Source organism: Chionomys nivalis, chromosome 1, assembly GCF_950005125.1.
Source record: "Chionomys nivalis chromosome 1, mChiNiv1.1, whole genome shotgun sequence".
Taxonomy (NCBI): domain Eukaryota; kingdom Metazoa; phylum Chordata; class Mammalia; order Rodentia; family Cricetidae; genus Chionomys; species Chionomys nivalis.
The window spans coordinates 102819062-102834964 of NC_080086.1; the positions used below are offsets into that span (position 1 = coordinate 102819062).

At 48.9% G+C, this 15903-nt stretch overlaps 1 protein-coding gene and 1 non-coding gene across 3 annotated transcripts; both read left to right on the forward strand.

The window, feature by feature from the left end:
• The first annotated feature begins 8063 nt into the window (after nucleotides 1-8063).
• Odc1 (ornithine decarboxylase 1) lies at nucleotides 8064-14829 on the forward strand. 2 transcript variants are annotated; one of them, XM_057771185.1, is made up of 11 exons: nucleotides 8064-8374; nucleotides 10422-10522; nucleotides 10607-10724; nucleotides 10972-11145; nucleotides 11248-11420; nucleotides 11563-11697; nucleotides 11809-11890; nucleotides 12067-12150; nucleotides 12976-13251; nucleotides 13332-13546; nucleotides 13993-14829. In XM_057771185.1, exons 3-11 carry the CDS (start codon nucleotides 10623-10625, stop codon nucleotides 14135-14137), a joined length of 1386 nt encoding a protein of 461 aa, XP_057627168.1. In that variant the 5' UTR covers nucleotides 8064-8374; nucleotides 10422-10522; nucleotides 10607-10622; the 3' UTR covers nucleotides 14138-14829. The 2 variants fall into 2 exon arrangements, with proteins under 2 accessions (XP_057627168.1, XP_057627177.1); XM_057771194.1 differs by having other exon boundaries at nucleotides 10422-10476.
• Nucleotides 9364-9497, forward strand: LOC130889768 (small nucleolar RNA SNORA42/SNORA80 family). Its single transcript, XR_009058638.1, has one exon. It is a non-coding gene; the product is annotated as a small nucleolar RNA SNORA42/SNORA80 family (small nucleolar RNA).
• Nucleotides 14830-15903: the final 1074 nt, after the last annotated feature.

Genomic DNA, 15903 nt, shown 5'->3' on the forward strand with positions numbered 1-15903 from the left:
TATTCTGAGATATGTTAGCCTAACCAGAATACTGCAAGCATCAGACCAGGGTCTATACACCACTTAAATGTCATCTGGGACCTATGTCTACCTTTGGTCATTCTGTATAGAATGGGATATGTATAGGGTTGGCATCTCTGTGTGTTTACCCAAGAGCTTGGTGGGTGCAGGGAAGAGAGAACATTGTCACCCAAGAATAGTGCTAGCATCTCACCACATGGGATAATGATGGCAGCACATCCACCCACCTGCCAAGCTCCAACTCATCAGAGAAACAGAGACCAGGTGAGATGGGTATGGCCAAGAAATCCCAAGGAAGTCAGAGATGGAGTCCCCCAAGAATCCCAACCCTGAGGCTCTATGCCTTTGAGGTGAGGTCTCTGTAGATCCTCAAAGTCCTAATGGTAAGGTATTCTGAGTGAAGGCTGCGGCACCCTGTAGATACTGAAGCAGGTACAAGGAAAGGAGGGAACAGACAGGAGCCGAGCTTCTACCTGGGACAAAGCCAAATCCCACCAACAACTCTGCAAGATAATAGTGAGGTCCCAGACTCAGAGAGTTGCAAAGACTTCCCTAAGCCCCACTACAAGTCATGTCAAACTCACCTTGGTGCTTCCTGGGCACCCACACTGGGCTAGGAGCCCGTGGTTCAGCAAGGGCGGGACAGTGGGTACCGCCTGCAATAAGGAAGGGCATTGTCTGTAGATCATAAGCTGGGCTCACAGTTGCCCTGCTTGTTATTATTATCCTGCCCATCAACTCTAAACAAAGGCATTGATAAATAGCCTTCCCTGAGAACGCTCCTTTGTTCTACACAATGGCTGTGGTTATGAGCTTTAATGGTGTGCACAGAACGTCACATCTGCATGACTTCTGCTGTCCTAGAGGATTCTGCACCAAAATTAATGTTGAGAAACTCCCAGTTCCACTGTCAGGCCCTGATTCACAGGCTTTGCCCCGCTTGTCCATCTGAGAATGAGTTTCTTATGGGCCCTAGTCTTTCAGCTAGCTGACCACTCATCCTGGCTCACCCAGGGCTCTGCTAGTTTTAGCACCAACATTTTGAATGTTGGCCACTCCACCTTGGAGGCTGGTCCTTGGAAAACCCATGGCTTCAGCTCTCATAACATGTGAAAAGAATGTTGATATTACAGGCATCGTGAATGCTAAGAAACAGAGTTTGATTTCCCTGCTATAGCACTTGGCCTATCACAAGCCTGTCAGGCAGGCCCAACCCAGTTGAATATTGAGTATGGCCCTAAGAGAGGCATAGATAAGAGCAGACCTTTGATACTGGGGTGTGTGCCCAGTTTTGAGACATTACAAATAATTTTGCTGTAGCTGCCTCCCTGGGCTGCTGGGGTGCCGTCTCTTCAGACCCTGACATGTCAGGCATTCACTGGCCATCCACTGAGGAGCTGTAAATGATTTTGCTCCTCCCCAGTCATCCTGTCCCTTCCTCCATGGAGGCACTGCCTGTTTACTTCTCACCTGCTGACCCCTGCGCTCTGCCAAGAACGGCTATAATGAAGAAGGCCATCTGCCTACAGATGCCTGCTGTCTCTGAGGAGCGGAGGGGTGTGCCAGAAGGGAGTCCTGTGGGACAAGTTGGGATAGCACACTGAGTAGGGACAGGGCATCGTTACTCTGGAAAGGAAGGAAAGATCTAGAGGAGGAGTGGGGCTGGAGACACAATAGTGAGTCTAGTTTCTTTTTTAAAAGGAAACTGCTATTTTTATTTATATGCATGTGTGTGTGTGTGCCTGCTTGGGTTTATGTGCACTATGTATGTGGAGATACTCCTGGAGGCAAGAGGACATTAGATCCTCTGGAATGAATGACTGGCAGGTGTGACTCTCCATGTGGGTGCTGGGAACTGAACCAGAGTCCTCGGCAAGAGCAGTAAGAGCTCTTTACCACAGAGCCATCTCTCCAGCCCCTGCTCAGTGAGCTTTCAATGGTATAAAAAAAGACACCCCCCCCTTCCATTGTCTGAGAAGGAAGCAAGAGAGAGCCAGGGTTTGTTTGGATTTTCAGGGTGTTCAAGCCAACTTGAAAAGTCTCCAGGGGCTCATTGAACTTCGTTAGGAAGAGTAGGGGCAACAGCTAGAAAGATTTGAATGTGTCTTTGGGAAAGGGCAGAGCCTGTCCTCAGCCTGCCTGTTCTCAGGCCCTATTCTCTTCCTGGATTTTCTCCCTGTCTCCCTTAGGTGGTTCAAGCTCCCTTCCAGAAGAAATACTGTCTGTGAGCCCAATTCCCACTGGTCAGCCCAGGGCTTGCAGCCTTTGAGGGCCTTACCTGCTTCTATCCCTAGCCCAGGTGTTGGCCTCTCTCTTCAGTCATGAGGTTTTCCTGCTCACCCCTCCATCAGTGGTCTGCTTGGGCCCTGGGTAACCCAGGCACAAAATGGAGAGATTTTGTGTTTTCATTTGGTGACCCCCTTACCTTCCACACTACTAGGCCTGATGGGAACTACAAGTTGAAGCCATGAAAAAGGAGGCTGGAGTAGGGGCTGCAGCTCACATAGCCCACAACCCTCTCCCAAAGGAGAGTTGGGCATGGGCAGGTTTCTGTGCCCACAAGACTTGTTTTTGCCCTGGGCCCTTTCAACTCACTCCAGTTTTGTTTAAACTTTTCTAAGCTCAGCTCATCTTCTCTATTATTTCTGGTGTCTCTGCTTTTGAGTCCAATACTGTCCAGGTGGCTGGTACAACAGGGCAAATCCTGAGGCTAGTCCTCCCCTCTGAACACTACTCAAGAACAGGTACATCTGGGGTTGATGAAATGACTCATTGGGTCAGGGTGCCTGCCACCAACACTGACAACCTGGGATGCCTGGGACCCAAATGGCAGAGGGAGGGACCTCACTATTGCGGGTTGTCCTCTGGTCTCCACGCGTGCACTGTAGCTTATGCATGTACACTCCCCACAACAACAATAATAATAGATAAAATTCAATTTGAGCTGGGTGATGGTAGTGCACATGTTTAATCCCAGCACCCAAAGAGACAGAGGCAGGAGGATATCTCTGAGTTCAAGGCCAGTCTGGGTTAAGTAGTAAATTCTGGGACAGCTAAAGCTACATAAGAAAGATAGAAAGAAAGAAAGAAAGAAAGAAAGAAAGAAAGAAAGAAAGAAAGAAAGAAAGAAAGAAAGAAGAAAGAGAAAGGAAAGGAAAAAAAAGAAAAAAATAAATTTGAAAAGACAGAATGGACACCTCCTTTGGTTCATCTCTTCTTCCTGGGGCCTGCTAGGGTCCTGGCGGAGAAGTGCAGAGGAGAGGTTCAGAATCACCGCGTCCAGTCATGCTCCTCCTACTGCCCTGCTTTCGCAGGCAGGTGCGCAGGCTTTCTCTTCCTACCAGCCCCTCAAGGTGTTTTTGGCCATGACTTGCCAGGAATGCGTACTGACTCCGGGAAGAGTGCTAACCTTCCCGAAGCCTCCATTGTGCAAGGGCCATCCAGGCACTGTTCACAGCCACAGAAGGAAGAGAGAAGCTTGCTAGCTCTGGGGCTTCCCAGAGGTGAGGCCCACAAAGGTGTGGCTCCAGCAAAAAATGGAACAGGGCAAAACCCAGCAGAGATGTTGTGCCTTGTGGGCATCACCAGGCACTTGGGAGAAGATAAAAGACGCCATTTTCTTTAATTATCAGAAGCCGAGCCTTCTATTGGTCCCGGCAGACCCACAGGAACCTAGCAGTGTGTCCCTGCTATCCTGGAGGAGCTTACAGACGGACAGGATGAGTGTGACCTAAAGATGAATGCTCACCCTCTATGTCCTTGATTCCAGAGAACACAATGAATGGGGAAGGGATTCTCAGCAGCCAGCAGCTCACACAGAAACCCCAGAAGCCCTTTTAAGTTACGTCTAGTTTTGTTGCTAACACTTATTGTGTTCATGTGTGTGCTTTTTACATGTGATTGCCACAGCACAACGCAAATGTAAGCTCAGGGTTGGTGACAAGCTCCTGTACCCGCTGGGCCATCATGCTGGCCATAGTTGTATGTGCCGGGGAGGGGATTGTTTGTATTTTTACTGTTTTGCTTTGCTTTTGAGACAAGGTCTCTTTGTAGCCAAATATGGCCTTGAACTTATGCTTCTCTTGCACATACCTCCCAAATGCTGGGATTACAGACTCGCTACCATATCTGGTTTTAGAAATGCTGGGGATTGAACCCAGGGCTTCATGCATGACAGGCAAGCACTCTGTCACTGAGCTATAGCCCCAGCTAGCCCCAGTTACAACAGAACAATACACAGTGACTTCTCTGGGTCAGGTTGAGGGTTAGAAGCTGGACCTATAGCATCAGAAGCAAATTATGGTTCTGGCCTTAAAGGGGGGAATGGAGCTCTGTGGACAACAAAGGCACTAGCGAAGGGTTTTTTTTTTTTTTTTTTTTTTTTGGTTTTTCGAGACAGGGTTTCTCTGTGGCTGTAGACCAGGCTGGTCTCGAACTCACAGAGATTCGCCTGCCTCTGCCTCCCGAGTGCTGGGATTAAAAGCGTGCGCCACCATCGCCCGGTTAGTGAAGGGTTTTATATAGATAATCTGTAGCCAGTTCTCAAACCTGCTGCCATGCCACTCTACATGAAAGGTGACGTGTCTTAATGCCCACTTGGCTCATGTGTACTGGCATTCAGACTTCAGCCCACTAACTGCCAAGGGTATGGGAAGCAAAAGATTGCCAGGTACCAATGTGCCACTAAAATGAATCTCAGGGCAAGGGTTACTTTATTGCCATGTCCTGTGTAGCCACAGACCTGTCCCTGAGCTCTCCTGGGCTCCGGAAAGTCCTGTCCCCATTTTCACTACTCGGCTTGCTGTCTGGTCCTGTCCCAGGAAGCTCTACCAGGGTTGGGTGAGGTGGGGCCTTGATGCAACTTCACTCTTTATAATAAAAATATCCCAGGACTTCCACACACGCAGAGGTGTCTGGTGCTTAGAAGAAATCCTTTGGAGAAGTGCCATCGTCTCTGATGATGCCATCATTGCTCAGAGCAAGGAGGGACTCCCTGGAAGCTGCCTTCCCTGCCCTGGGCACATCATTTGGATTATCAGCACAGTTGGCACACTTTCTGCCTTGGAGGGAGGGTTAGCTTTTTGGAGATGCTTAGCACAATTCCAGGGCAAGTCTAGCATTAGTGAGTAATAGCAATGGAACATGATTTTTGGTCAAATATCCAGATGTGATTTGATTGCCAGGTGGTAGTGGTACACGCTTTTAATCTCAGCACCTGGGAGGCAGAGGCAGGTGGATCTCTGTGAGTTCAAGACCAACCTGGTCTACAGAGTGAGTTTCAGGACAGCCAAGGATGTTACACAGAGAAACCCTATCTCGAAAAATCAAAAATCAGCAGATAAATAAAATAAAGTTAGGGTTCTTAGAACCTCAGTGTGTGATGGGTCTGAGTTCCTTTTGTCCCAACCACCCCCACTTACAGACACTGAGCTTCCACTCCCAAGGAGGGGAGAGCCAGGGCTCCCCCATGGGGAAGATTAGAGTCCCTAAGAAAGTCAGAGGCAGCCCCAGAATGTAGGGCAGTAACTCAGAAGACTGCTACTCATTCTTCAGTGCCTCTGCACCCAACCAAACACTTATCACTCCATAGCAGGGTGACATCCAGGCATCAGGCACTGCCCATTTTATAAGGTCCCATTACTTTATACTAGTGGGCAATGGCATTCAGGGCCTCAAAATTGCCCCCAGGAGAAAGGGGGCAAGCACTCTTGTGCTGAGTGGTAGCCTAGCCTGGTAGCCTGGCCTTTGTTGATTTTTCTCTGAAGGAAAATGGAAAGGGGAAGGGAGGAGCCGGATGAAAACACATTGACGAAAGCAATGGCTCTTGTTTGACTAAGAGTGGGTTTAGTCACCACGGGCCTGTCTTTTTGAATGCAGGTTAGTAGTTGAGTCTTATGACTCAAGTATAGCTCCCTTCAGACCGGCTTTGGGGGCCTCTCCTAGCTGGAGCCTGTCCACCACCAGCCAGCAGGGCCAGTACCCCAGGAAGTGGCCCCTCCTTCCCTACCTTCTGTCCCCACCCTGACAGTCAGCTGCGTCACAAGGAAGGTCTCACCCCACCCCCACCCCCAGGGGAAAGCACAGCCAGCGTTTGGGCTGGAATAAGAATGTCTGGGTGGGTTGTAGGTTGTTGCCTACCACAGGTACAGGTTGTGATAGGCGATTGTAGTTCATGTGGGATGGCATGGTCTCCTGCCTCCTGGATGAGGACCTGCTCTGCCTCTTCCAGGTAAGGTTTCCAAATCTAAAGCACAAAGAGGATCTCCCAGCACAGAGACAAAGATGTCTCACCTAGTGCTTCTCTGATGGGTGTCAACAGCTCATCTCGTTCTTGGGGAAGAAAAGCATTAAGAGGGGGGTCCCACACCCTTCTCCTGCTCTTCTTGGCATCCAGTGACTGCTCCAGGATTATATAAAAATAAGATAGATCAAGGTGCCCAAGAAAAGAGTGTAGCGCCCATCACATCTTTGTATGTACATCTCTCATGATTCTTTGTGGCTCTAGTTTCTACAGAAGCCACGCGTTAGGGAGAAATAGATCGTTCTTTTAATCATTCATGCACTCATTCAGAGATATTCACGGACTTTGTTCCAAGTCTAGCAGTGGGTACCGAGAGTTTTCTCTCAAAACTTTGTGGGTATAAAAGACCCTTGGGTCTATGAGACCAAGAAGAAAGGGGACTTGTACAAAATTCCACAGCAGGCCTGGTGATACACGCCTTTAATTCCAGCATTTGGGAGGCAGAGGCAAGTGGATCTCTGTGAGTTCGAGGCCAGCCTGGTCTACAGAGCTAGTTCTAGGACAGGCTCCAAAGCTACAGAGAAACCCTGTCTCGAAAAACAAAAAAACAAAACAAAACAAAACAAAAAATCCACAGCAACTTGAGAGCAGAGATAGAGTATGGATTTCCTCGGTATCTGTAGAAAAGCCAGTGTTAAAAAAAAAAAAAAAAAAAAAGGAAGGATCTTACTATGTAGCCCTTGGTTGATGGGAAACTCTTTGCAGACTGTTCCTTGTTTTTCAAGGGCAGGAGTTTCTCTGTGTATCAGCCCTAGAGGTCCCGGAACTCACTCCGTAGACCAGACTGGCTTTGGAACTCACATAGAACCACCTGCCTCTGCCTCCCAAATGCTGGGATTAAAGAAGTGGAAAGGGGTCTTAACTGAGAACAAACAAACCATTAACAACATATACATAGTAGCAATGTGGAGTATTATTTGTCTTTGCGGATACTCAATATGTAAGTAGCCAATCAGTCCCACTTGTTCCCTATCAATGTGACTTGGGGGGGGATACAAATCCATTGTTAGACTTCCTAAAGTGTGTTGGTTGTAACTAACCTGAAAGACTACCTATCTAACTCCATCCAATAGAAAACAAGGCGCAGTGGGTGGCTCAGAACCCCACAGCCTCTTCACTCGCCCCTAACACGCTTTTGGGTAGAGCTCTTACTTAGAAGGCATATTTTAGCATATTAGGCAACTGGTGCCTAACCTCTATGGAAGATGCCTACAGAACTGCTAGCGTGCTGAGCTCCATGCACAGGCAGGCGGGGCCGGGAAGCAGGATCAGTTTGCGCCGCGATGTCTATGTGGGCTGCACCCAACTCACGGGCCCATCCATCCGCGAGTCCGCCTGTCCCGCTAGGGAATACCACGCGCAGAAGGCAAAACCGAGAAAGAATTTTGCTTCCAGGCCTGGATCCGGCCATGGGGAGTCGGGGGTGAGACGGTGGAGGGAGAGAAGGCGACTAGGTGCGCCTGCGCATGCTCTGGCCGGCTCCCGCCCGCTGCCCAGAGGGCCCTGCGGCGTGTAGGCAGGCCGGACTCGTGGCTCGGTGCGCGTGCGCGGGCCTGCCGCAGGGCGTGTCCGGCACGAGGCCGGGTAGGGCGGGGCGCGCGGGCGGAGGTCTCTCCCCACACACCCCCGGGGCGCGGGTGGGCGGGCACGCGCGGCGCTCCGCCCCACTGACGCGCGCGGCCCTCGCCTCCCGCCCCCAGGCACTCCCGGTCCGGGGTTGGCCGCCGCGGAGCTCCCGGCCCCTCCCTCGCCCGCGCCTCCCGGCCGGAACCGATCGCGGCTGGTTTGAGCTGGTGCGTCTCCATGACGACGTGCTCAGCGTATAAGTAGCGGCGCGGCGCGCCGTCGGGCTTTGTCAGTCCCTGCAGCGGCCGCCGCCGTCCGCCCGCCCTCAGCCAGCAGCTCGGCGCCACCTCGGGCCGGCGTCTGCGGCGGGCTCGAAGAGGCGGCTGACGGGGCGGCGGCGAGCGGCCGGGCGCTCCTCGGAGTTCGGCGGCGGCGGCGGCAGCGGCGTCTCCATGGGGCTGGCCGTGGGCGTCCGTGCGCTGTGAGGTGAGCGGGGCCGGGAGGGATGTGTGGCGCCACGTGTCGCGAGGCCCCGACTGCGGTCGCCGGCGAGGGGACACGTGGCTCGGAGCCGGTGACCTTGCTAGCCGCTGCCCGGAAGGCAGATGCTCCCGGTCCTTGGCTGCTAGCACTCGCGTCACCTCCGGAGTTCTCCCGGCAGCCGGGCTCGGCGCTCCACTGGCCGGCGCGATGATGGAGGGCAAGCCCCGCGGCAGGTGCAGGGGAGCGCGGCCGGCCTGCAGTTAGTTCCCTGCCGCTTTTAGTTGCGCTACGTGTACAGAGCAGAGTCGATGACCCGATGTAGAAGTTGCTAGACCTAAATTTAGTCCGGGAGTCACTGCTGATTGATGCCCACCGTCTGTGACTTGGAATTAGGACTCCTTGAATGACTTAGTGGTTTAGGAAAAGTCTGACTCCCGGCTGGCCGGCGTGCACGTTTAGAAGCCCGGCTTAGAATCATCAGTAACTGGTAAAAGTGTGGGGAGCTGAGCCTGTCTGTGAGAGGACAAAGAATGCAGCGGTTCTTATTCAAATCTAAGATCGAGCAGAATTTGACTGGTGGAATTCTTTTTGTTTTAATTGGCTTGTATCTCTACTAGACTTACCTACCCTCTTGTGTTAATTCAGTCAATTACGACTTAGCTACGCCCAGTGCAAAAAGGTGTTAGGAACATTTTTTCAGATTTTATGTATTATTCAAAAAAAAGTTTAAGAGATACAGAAAGGTAAAAGTAATTGGCATCTCAAAGAAAGATTTCCAGGTTTAAGCCTGAAGGATGCCTGGAAAATACTTAAGACCGAAAATTACAGAGTTCCGCCCAGAGCCTATTCATCAGTTGTAAGTGGTATACGCATAGGCAGACGTGAGTTGGCTGATGCTGGTCTCTAGACTTAGGAGTGGTTTAGGCAACTAATGAAGTTGACAGTGCCAAAAAGTCTCATTAAATGGAGAGGCTTAAAGCGTGTTTTACTGTGCATGGATTTGGATTTATGGCAGGCTTGTCACCCTGGGCCTCTCATAGTGTCCCATGCTAGAGCAAACTGGCTCCTAACCATTGCCCAGCCTCTGTGCCTGTAGGCTCTTGGCACTGAATTGGGTCCTACAGTGGAAAAAAGAAACCTTTGCCTGGCCCCTGCCTGGTGTCAGTTTCATAAGACTAAGACAGAAACTTTTATTGTTCGGTGTGATGATCTTAATTAGTATTCATAAAGTTAGCCAACAATCCTACCATATGGTTATTATCCATAACTAAGCAAAAGGCATTTGAGGACAGTTGGATTCACTGAAGTGCTCATTTGGTAGGCAATACAGGCTCTATAGAATACCGATTTCTGATAACAGTAACTATTACAATATACTGTGTGGATTTGAAGGTTTTTTTGTTTTTTCGAGACAGGGTTCTCTGTAGCTTTGGAGACTGTCCTAGCACTAGCCCTGTAGTCCAGGCTGGCCTTGAACTCACAGAGATCCCCCTGCCTCTGCTTCCCTGAGTTCCGGGATTAAAGGCATGCACCACCACTGCCTGTTTTGTTTTGTTTTTTAATGCCAGTACGGCGTGGAAGTTTCTTATGGAAATTTGTCTGTGGATTATTCACTAAAAAATCATTAAGCGTAACTTAGGCCAAGTGGAAAATGATGTTTTCAGGGCTGTGTGTAATTACTGTAATGCCATTTGAAATTTCTGAAAAGCTAGAATGGCTCGGAAATAGAGCAGATAGGAACACATGGTATACTAGCAATGATAGCCAGTGGTCTACGTGCAGATAAACTTCTGAAACCCACATGCTGTTTGGAGAGGGTTAGGGATGGAGATGTCCTATGTATGTGGAGCAGAGCCGTGGTGTCCATTGTGGAATCTGCAGGGTTTGAGGATTGTGTGGCTCACCTAGGCACTGGGATTCCCACCATCCCACTGATCTTCCTGTCCTGGGCGCTTCATTCCGCCCGCTTACTCTGGTATGCGGTTGCAGTGTCTAACCTTTAATGGTAAGATTCCAAGGGAGATACCAACGTCTGTGTTTCTGTTCATAGACCGCTTCCACCACTCTAAGGAGACAGCGCTCAGAGTTCCTGGATAGCTCGTCTGGTGAGGAGCTGGCAATAATTTAATTCCATCTCTAGTTTTTTTGTGTGTAAGTGTTCAGTTTATCCCTATGGGTTTGTGTTGAATCACTCCTAAGGCTGTGAGGAATTTACCCTCACTCGCTCTATTTCAGAGGCACATCGAGAACCATGAACAGCTTTAAGAAGGAAGAGTTTGACTGCCACATCCTTGATGAAGGATTTACAGCTAAGGACATTCTGGACCAAAAAATTAATGAAGTTTCTTCCTCCGTAAGTATGAGAAGCCCTTGTCCACAGCTAGGCTGAGTTCCTAGCACAGTGGGAGTGAGCATGTCTTGATGTCTTGCCAGAGACTCTAGATTTTAATTGGCTGTGGTTGTCCATCAGTGTGATGGTCATGCTGTGTCAGTGACCGCTAACAAGAATAGGATCAGATGAAGGAAGGAAAGGAAAAGAGGGTTTTTAGTGTCACACTGCAGGACTGCTCATGAGGTCTCCAAACCCACTCTCATTCCAGGATGACAAGGATGCTTTCTATGTCGCGGACCTGGGAGACATCCTGAAGAAACATCTAAGATGGCTAAAAGCTCTTCCCCGCGTCACTCCTTTTTATGCAGTCAAAAGTAATGACAGCAGAGCCATAGTGAACACCCTAGCTGCAGTCGGGACAGGTTTTGACTGTGCAAGCAAGGTAAGCCTGCTCTTTCCCCAGGGCAGACACCAGTGTGTCTTGGGCAGTGAGCATTAATGGGCTAGGGTGGGGCACACGCAACATCGTTGCCTTTTCTTCCAGACTGAAATCCAGTTGGTGCAGGGGCTCGGGGTGCCTCCAGAGAGGATTATCTATGCAAATCCTTGTAAACAAGTGTCTCAGATCAAGTATGCTGCCAGCAGTGGAGTCCAGATGATGACATTCGACAGTGAGATTGAGCTGATGAAGGTCGCCAGAGCACATCCAAAGGCAAAGTGAGAACTGAGAGCGAAGGCTGGCCACTCTGTCCTTGCACATCGTTGAACTGGGCTAAACCCTGGGTTAGTCAAACCACAGGGCAGCACCCATTCCTAGGACAGGGCTCTCTGATGTGGACTTATTTGTACTTCTGTCTAGGTTGGTTTTGCGGATTGCCACCGATGATTCCAAAGCAGTTTGTCGCCTCAGTGTTAAGTTTGGTGCCACACTCAAAACCAGCAGACTTCTCTTGGAACGGGCAAAAGAACTAAATATTGATGTCATTGGTGTCAGGTGAGATCTCAGTGACATAGTGGCTGAGTCATTAGACAGTGCCAGTTTTCTGGGCCCTTCTCTTTTTGAGAACTAGTGAGAAAACCAGCATCCTGTTTCTTTTGATTTCAGCTTCCATGTGGGGAGTGGATGTACCGATCCTGAGACCTTCGTGCAAGCCCTGTCGGATGCCCGCTGTGTCTTTGATATGGGAGTGAGTACATGTGACTCATTAGTGGAGGGGCTGTCTGGAAATACTACTCTTGAATCTAGAATTAGCCTTTTGTAGGAGCCTTTTCTGTATAACAGATTTAAACCCATCTGCTGTGTGCATTTTTATTACTTGTTATGAATCTGGCAGTCTGACTTCTGAATTTTTCTTGGTTCTAGACAGAAGTTGGTTTCAGCATGTATCTGCTTGATATTGGTGGTGGCTTTCCTGGATCTGAGGATACGAAGCTTAAATTTGAAGAGGTAATTTGCAGCGTTAACCTATAGAGACTCTTTTAGACAGAGCAAGTTCCATTTTGGTGTAGTATAGAATCTAAATGTTTACTGATACCAAAAGGGGCCAAACAGACATGAAAGTAAATGTCCTGGCATTGTGTTTCCACTGACTTTATTGTTTTGAGCCAGAATCTCATTTTGTAGTCAGGCTGGCCCTGAACTTGGAATCCTCCTGCCTCAGCTTGTGCCTTCATCCCTGGCCCCATATATTTTAATGTTCAGTCTCTTAGAAAGTGAAGCCATTGTCTAGAGCTTGTGCTGCTGCTTGAACAATCATGTGAGGCAGAGTGGAAGGGTTTTTTATCTTGTTGGCATACATTTCTAAACAGAATTATTTTGGCATGTGGCCCCTATTATTATTTTGTACTATTGTTTAATAAAACAGTATCCAAGCCGGGTGGTGGCGTACGCCTTTAATCCCAGCACTCGGGAGGCAGAGGCAGGCAGATCTCTGAGTTCGAGACCAGCCTGGTCTACAAGAGCTAGTTCCAGGACAAGCTCCAAAACCACAGAGAAACCCTATCTCGAAAAACAAACAAACAAACAAATAAATAAATAAATACAGTATCCATAGTGTCTTGAAATGATAGAGACAGGTCCCTAGCAGAGAATGGGAAATGAAGTAGTGTGCAGGCTGGTTTCCACAGAGATAAGATGTTACGTGATGACACCTGCTGGTGCCAGCTCCCAGGCTCATGTCATGTCCTGTCCTTTAACATTGTCCTTTAGCAATGTGATCTTTCTCTTCTGTGTGAACTGAGTAACGAGTGGCTACACCTTTCTCTCTCTTAGATCACCAGTGTGATCAACCCAGCTCTGGACAAGTACTTCCCCCCAGACTCTGGGGTGAGAGTCATAGCCGAGCCAGGCAGATACTATGTTGCATCAGCTTTCACACTGGCAGTCAATATCATTGCCAAAAAAATGGTATGGAAGGAACAGACTGGCTCTGACGATGAAGATGAGTCAAACGAGCAAACCTTCATGTATTATGTGAATGACGGTGTGTATGGATCATTTAACTGCATTCTGTATGATCATGCACATGTGAAGGCCCTGCTGCCAAAGGTAAGTTCTGAGCATGCTCTGTAGCAGTGAGAGTGTTGGGACAGGATTCGGGAATATTGAGGAGCAATGTTTTCATACAGAGACCCAAGCCAGATGAGAAGTATTACCCGTCCAGCATCTGGGGACCAACGTGTGATGGCCTTGATCGGATCGTCGAGCGCTGTAACCTTCCTGAAATGCATGTGGGTGATTGGATGCTCTTTGAGAACATGGGTGCATACACTGTTGCTGCTGCGTCTACTTTCAATGGGTTCCAGAGGCCTTCTATCTACTATGTAATGTCGAGGCCAATGTGGTGAGTGCGATTGTGCATGCTTGTGTTTCTCCCAAGCATAGATCTCTGGATTGTTCAGCTATAGGCTGAGGGAGAAGGATCAGGCGAGGATTGACCTGTCTCCCACCCAATAAGGCATCTTGAATTTGAGCTTGGTTCTAGTCTAATTGACAACAAATTGTTTTACCTTGAATTAAATACAAATGGAAGGGAATTCTCTAATACTGATCTTCAGACATTTCCTGGGAAAGTTCTTAGACCTAATAGCAATTAGATTCCTTTGCAACTAGAACGTTAATGTAAGAGTATTCAAGTAAGCATATGCCACTCACGATTTCCCTGTTAATGAAATGGTACATTAAATTGCTTCCTAGTGCTGTAGTCACCAGGGGTGTGCTGTCAGAAGACCTTGGGAGGCTTCCGACTTGGAGGAACTTGGATTTTATATGCCACTTCTTTGTTTTTAGGCAACTCATGAAGCAGATCCAGAGCCATGGCTTCCCACCAGAAGTGGAGGAGCAGGATGTTGGCACTCTGCCCATGTCTTGTGCCCAGGAGAGCGGGATGGACCGTCACCCAGCAGCCTGTGCTTCCACTAGTATCAATGTGTAGATGCCATTCTTGTAGCTCTTACCTGCAAGTTTAGCTTGAATTAAGGGATCTGGGGGGACCATTTAACTTAATTACCGCTAGTTTTGGAATGTCTTTGTAAGATTAGGGTTGGCACGGATGCAGTGTGGAATGCTAGGAGATGGGTCACACTTACCTGTGTTCCTATGGAAACTTTGAATATTTGTTTTATATGGATTTTTATCACTTTTCAGACATGATACTAACGTGTGCCCCTCAGCTGCTAAGCAAGCATTTGTAGCTTGTACATTTGGCAGAATGGGCCAAAAGCTAATGTTGTGACCCATTTTGGAAATAAACTGTCTTGAAATAATTGGGCATCAGGGAATGTTTGCAAGTGTCCCTTAAAGAAGGTGCACACTTCCTGCACAGGCTGCTGTAGTCACAGCACAGCAGAGAAGGAAAGGGTGGATGGGATGGGGCCACACCCTCTATACACAGCCTAAGTCTGTTTAGCCAGCCCTGAGTGTGTGCACCTGGCTGTGAAGTCGGTGCCCAGAGCCTGTTGGTGAGGAATGCCATTCGTCTGACCTGATGTCCTGATCACATCTCAGGCTCTTTGAACCTTGCCTGCAGAAACCCGGAATGTTCCTCAACCCTTGGCTTGGCCTGCATCACCACCTAGTATCATACTTGGAAGTATCATACAACCAACTTCCTGTAATAAATTCAACAGCAACTACTGTGTTGTAAATCTTTACCTTGACCATTGACCTTTTATAATCTTAACCCAATTTACACATTTCCTGTGGAAAGTGTGGCAGACTCTTAAACCTGTAGCTCAGGAGAGCCAGTCATGACCTGGAATCCCAGCACTGGGGTCTTGACCAGTGTTGGCTACACAACAGACCCTACATCAAAAAGTTAGGTGTAGCCTGAAAGCCATAGCCCTGTGAGCACCTTCTACTCAAGTAAGTGAATCCCAATCATCAGCTGCCTTCAAGGTTTCCACTACACAGACATGGCCAAGCATCTCCTGCCCCAGGCTCAGGACCGTGGCTTTATTTGCTAAGTTGTGAACTTTCTTGGGAGCCGCCAAGATTGTGGCTGGAGTTGGGAGGGAAGAAATAGAGCATAGCCACTGGTTATGGGTAAAGAAAGGTTCAGGTGGTACCCGTGCCCACAGCCGCCTGTAGCATCACGTGGGAACTTGATTACAGAGCAGTGGAGAGGCCCCAGTCCAGGCTTAGGTTGTTGGTAACTAAGATAGCCATTTGGAAAAATTAAGGTCTCTCCAGCTCCTTTGGCAGAAATACATTTTCCATAGATGAAAGTTTCAAAGATAATAGACCACATGACTACTGGAAACACTGAAGGCAAGGGACAGATGGGAGGACACCAGAAGAGGGCTCATTTTCGAGCTGACGAGAGGCCAAGGACAATGGCATGGGGTTTTGATCCTACTTCATGTTCTGGCTTTGTGGGAGCCTAGACAATTTGGATGTTCACCTTCCTAGACCTGGATGGAGGGGGGAGGACCTTGGACTTTCCACAGGGCAGGGAACCCTGACTGCTCTTGGGACTGGAGAGGGAGGAGAAGAGGAGTGGGGAGAGGGGCAGGAGGAGGGGGAGGGAAATGGGAGGCGGGGAGGAAGCGGAAAATTTTTTTTTTCAATAAAAAAAAAAAGAGGGCTCATTTTCTTAAGGCTGAGCTCCAGTCTATAAAGGTGCAGGCTGCTGGGAAAGGGCTGAAAGCCTGTGGGGTTTACGGTTTGTACAACTTGATTTTGCTTGTTATGCAGCCCTAG

What these genes read in the sequence shown, in the direction of transcription:
- Odc1 (XM_057771185.1), top strand. Translation starts at nt 10,623, where the DNA reads ATGAACAGCTTTAAGAAGGAAGAGTTTGACTGCCACATCCTTGATGAA. An exon ending in AGAGCACATCCAAAGGCAAA is followed by an intron (nt 11,421 to 11,562) that starts GTGAGAACTGAG and finishes ACTTCTGTCTAG; the next exon opens with GTTGGTTTTGCGGATTGCCA. An exon ending in GTAATGTCGAGGCCAATGTG is followed by an intron (nt 13,547 to 13,992) that starts GTGAGTGCGATT and finishes CTTTGTTTTTAG; the next exon opens with GCAACTCATGAAGCAGATCC.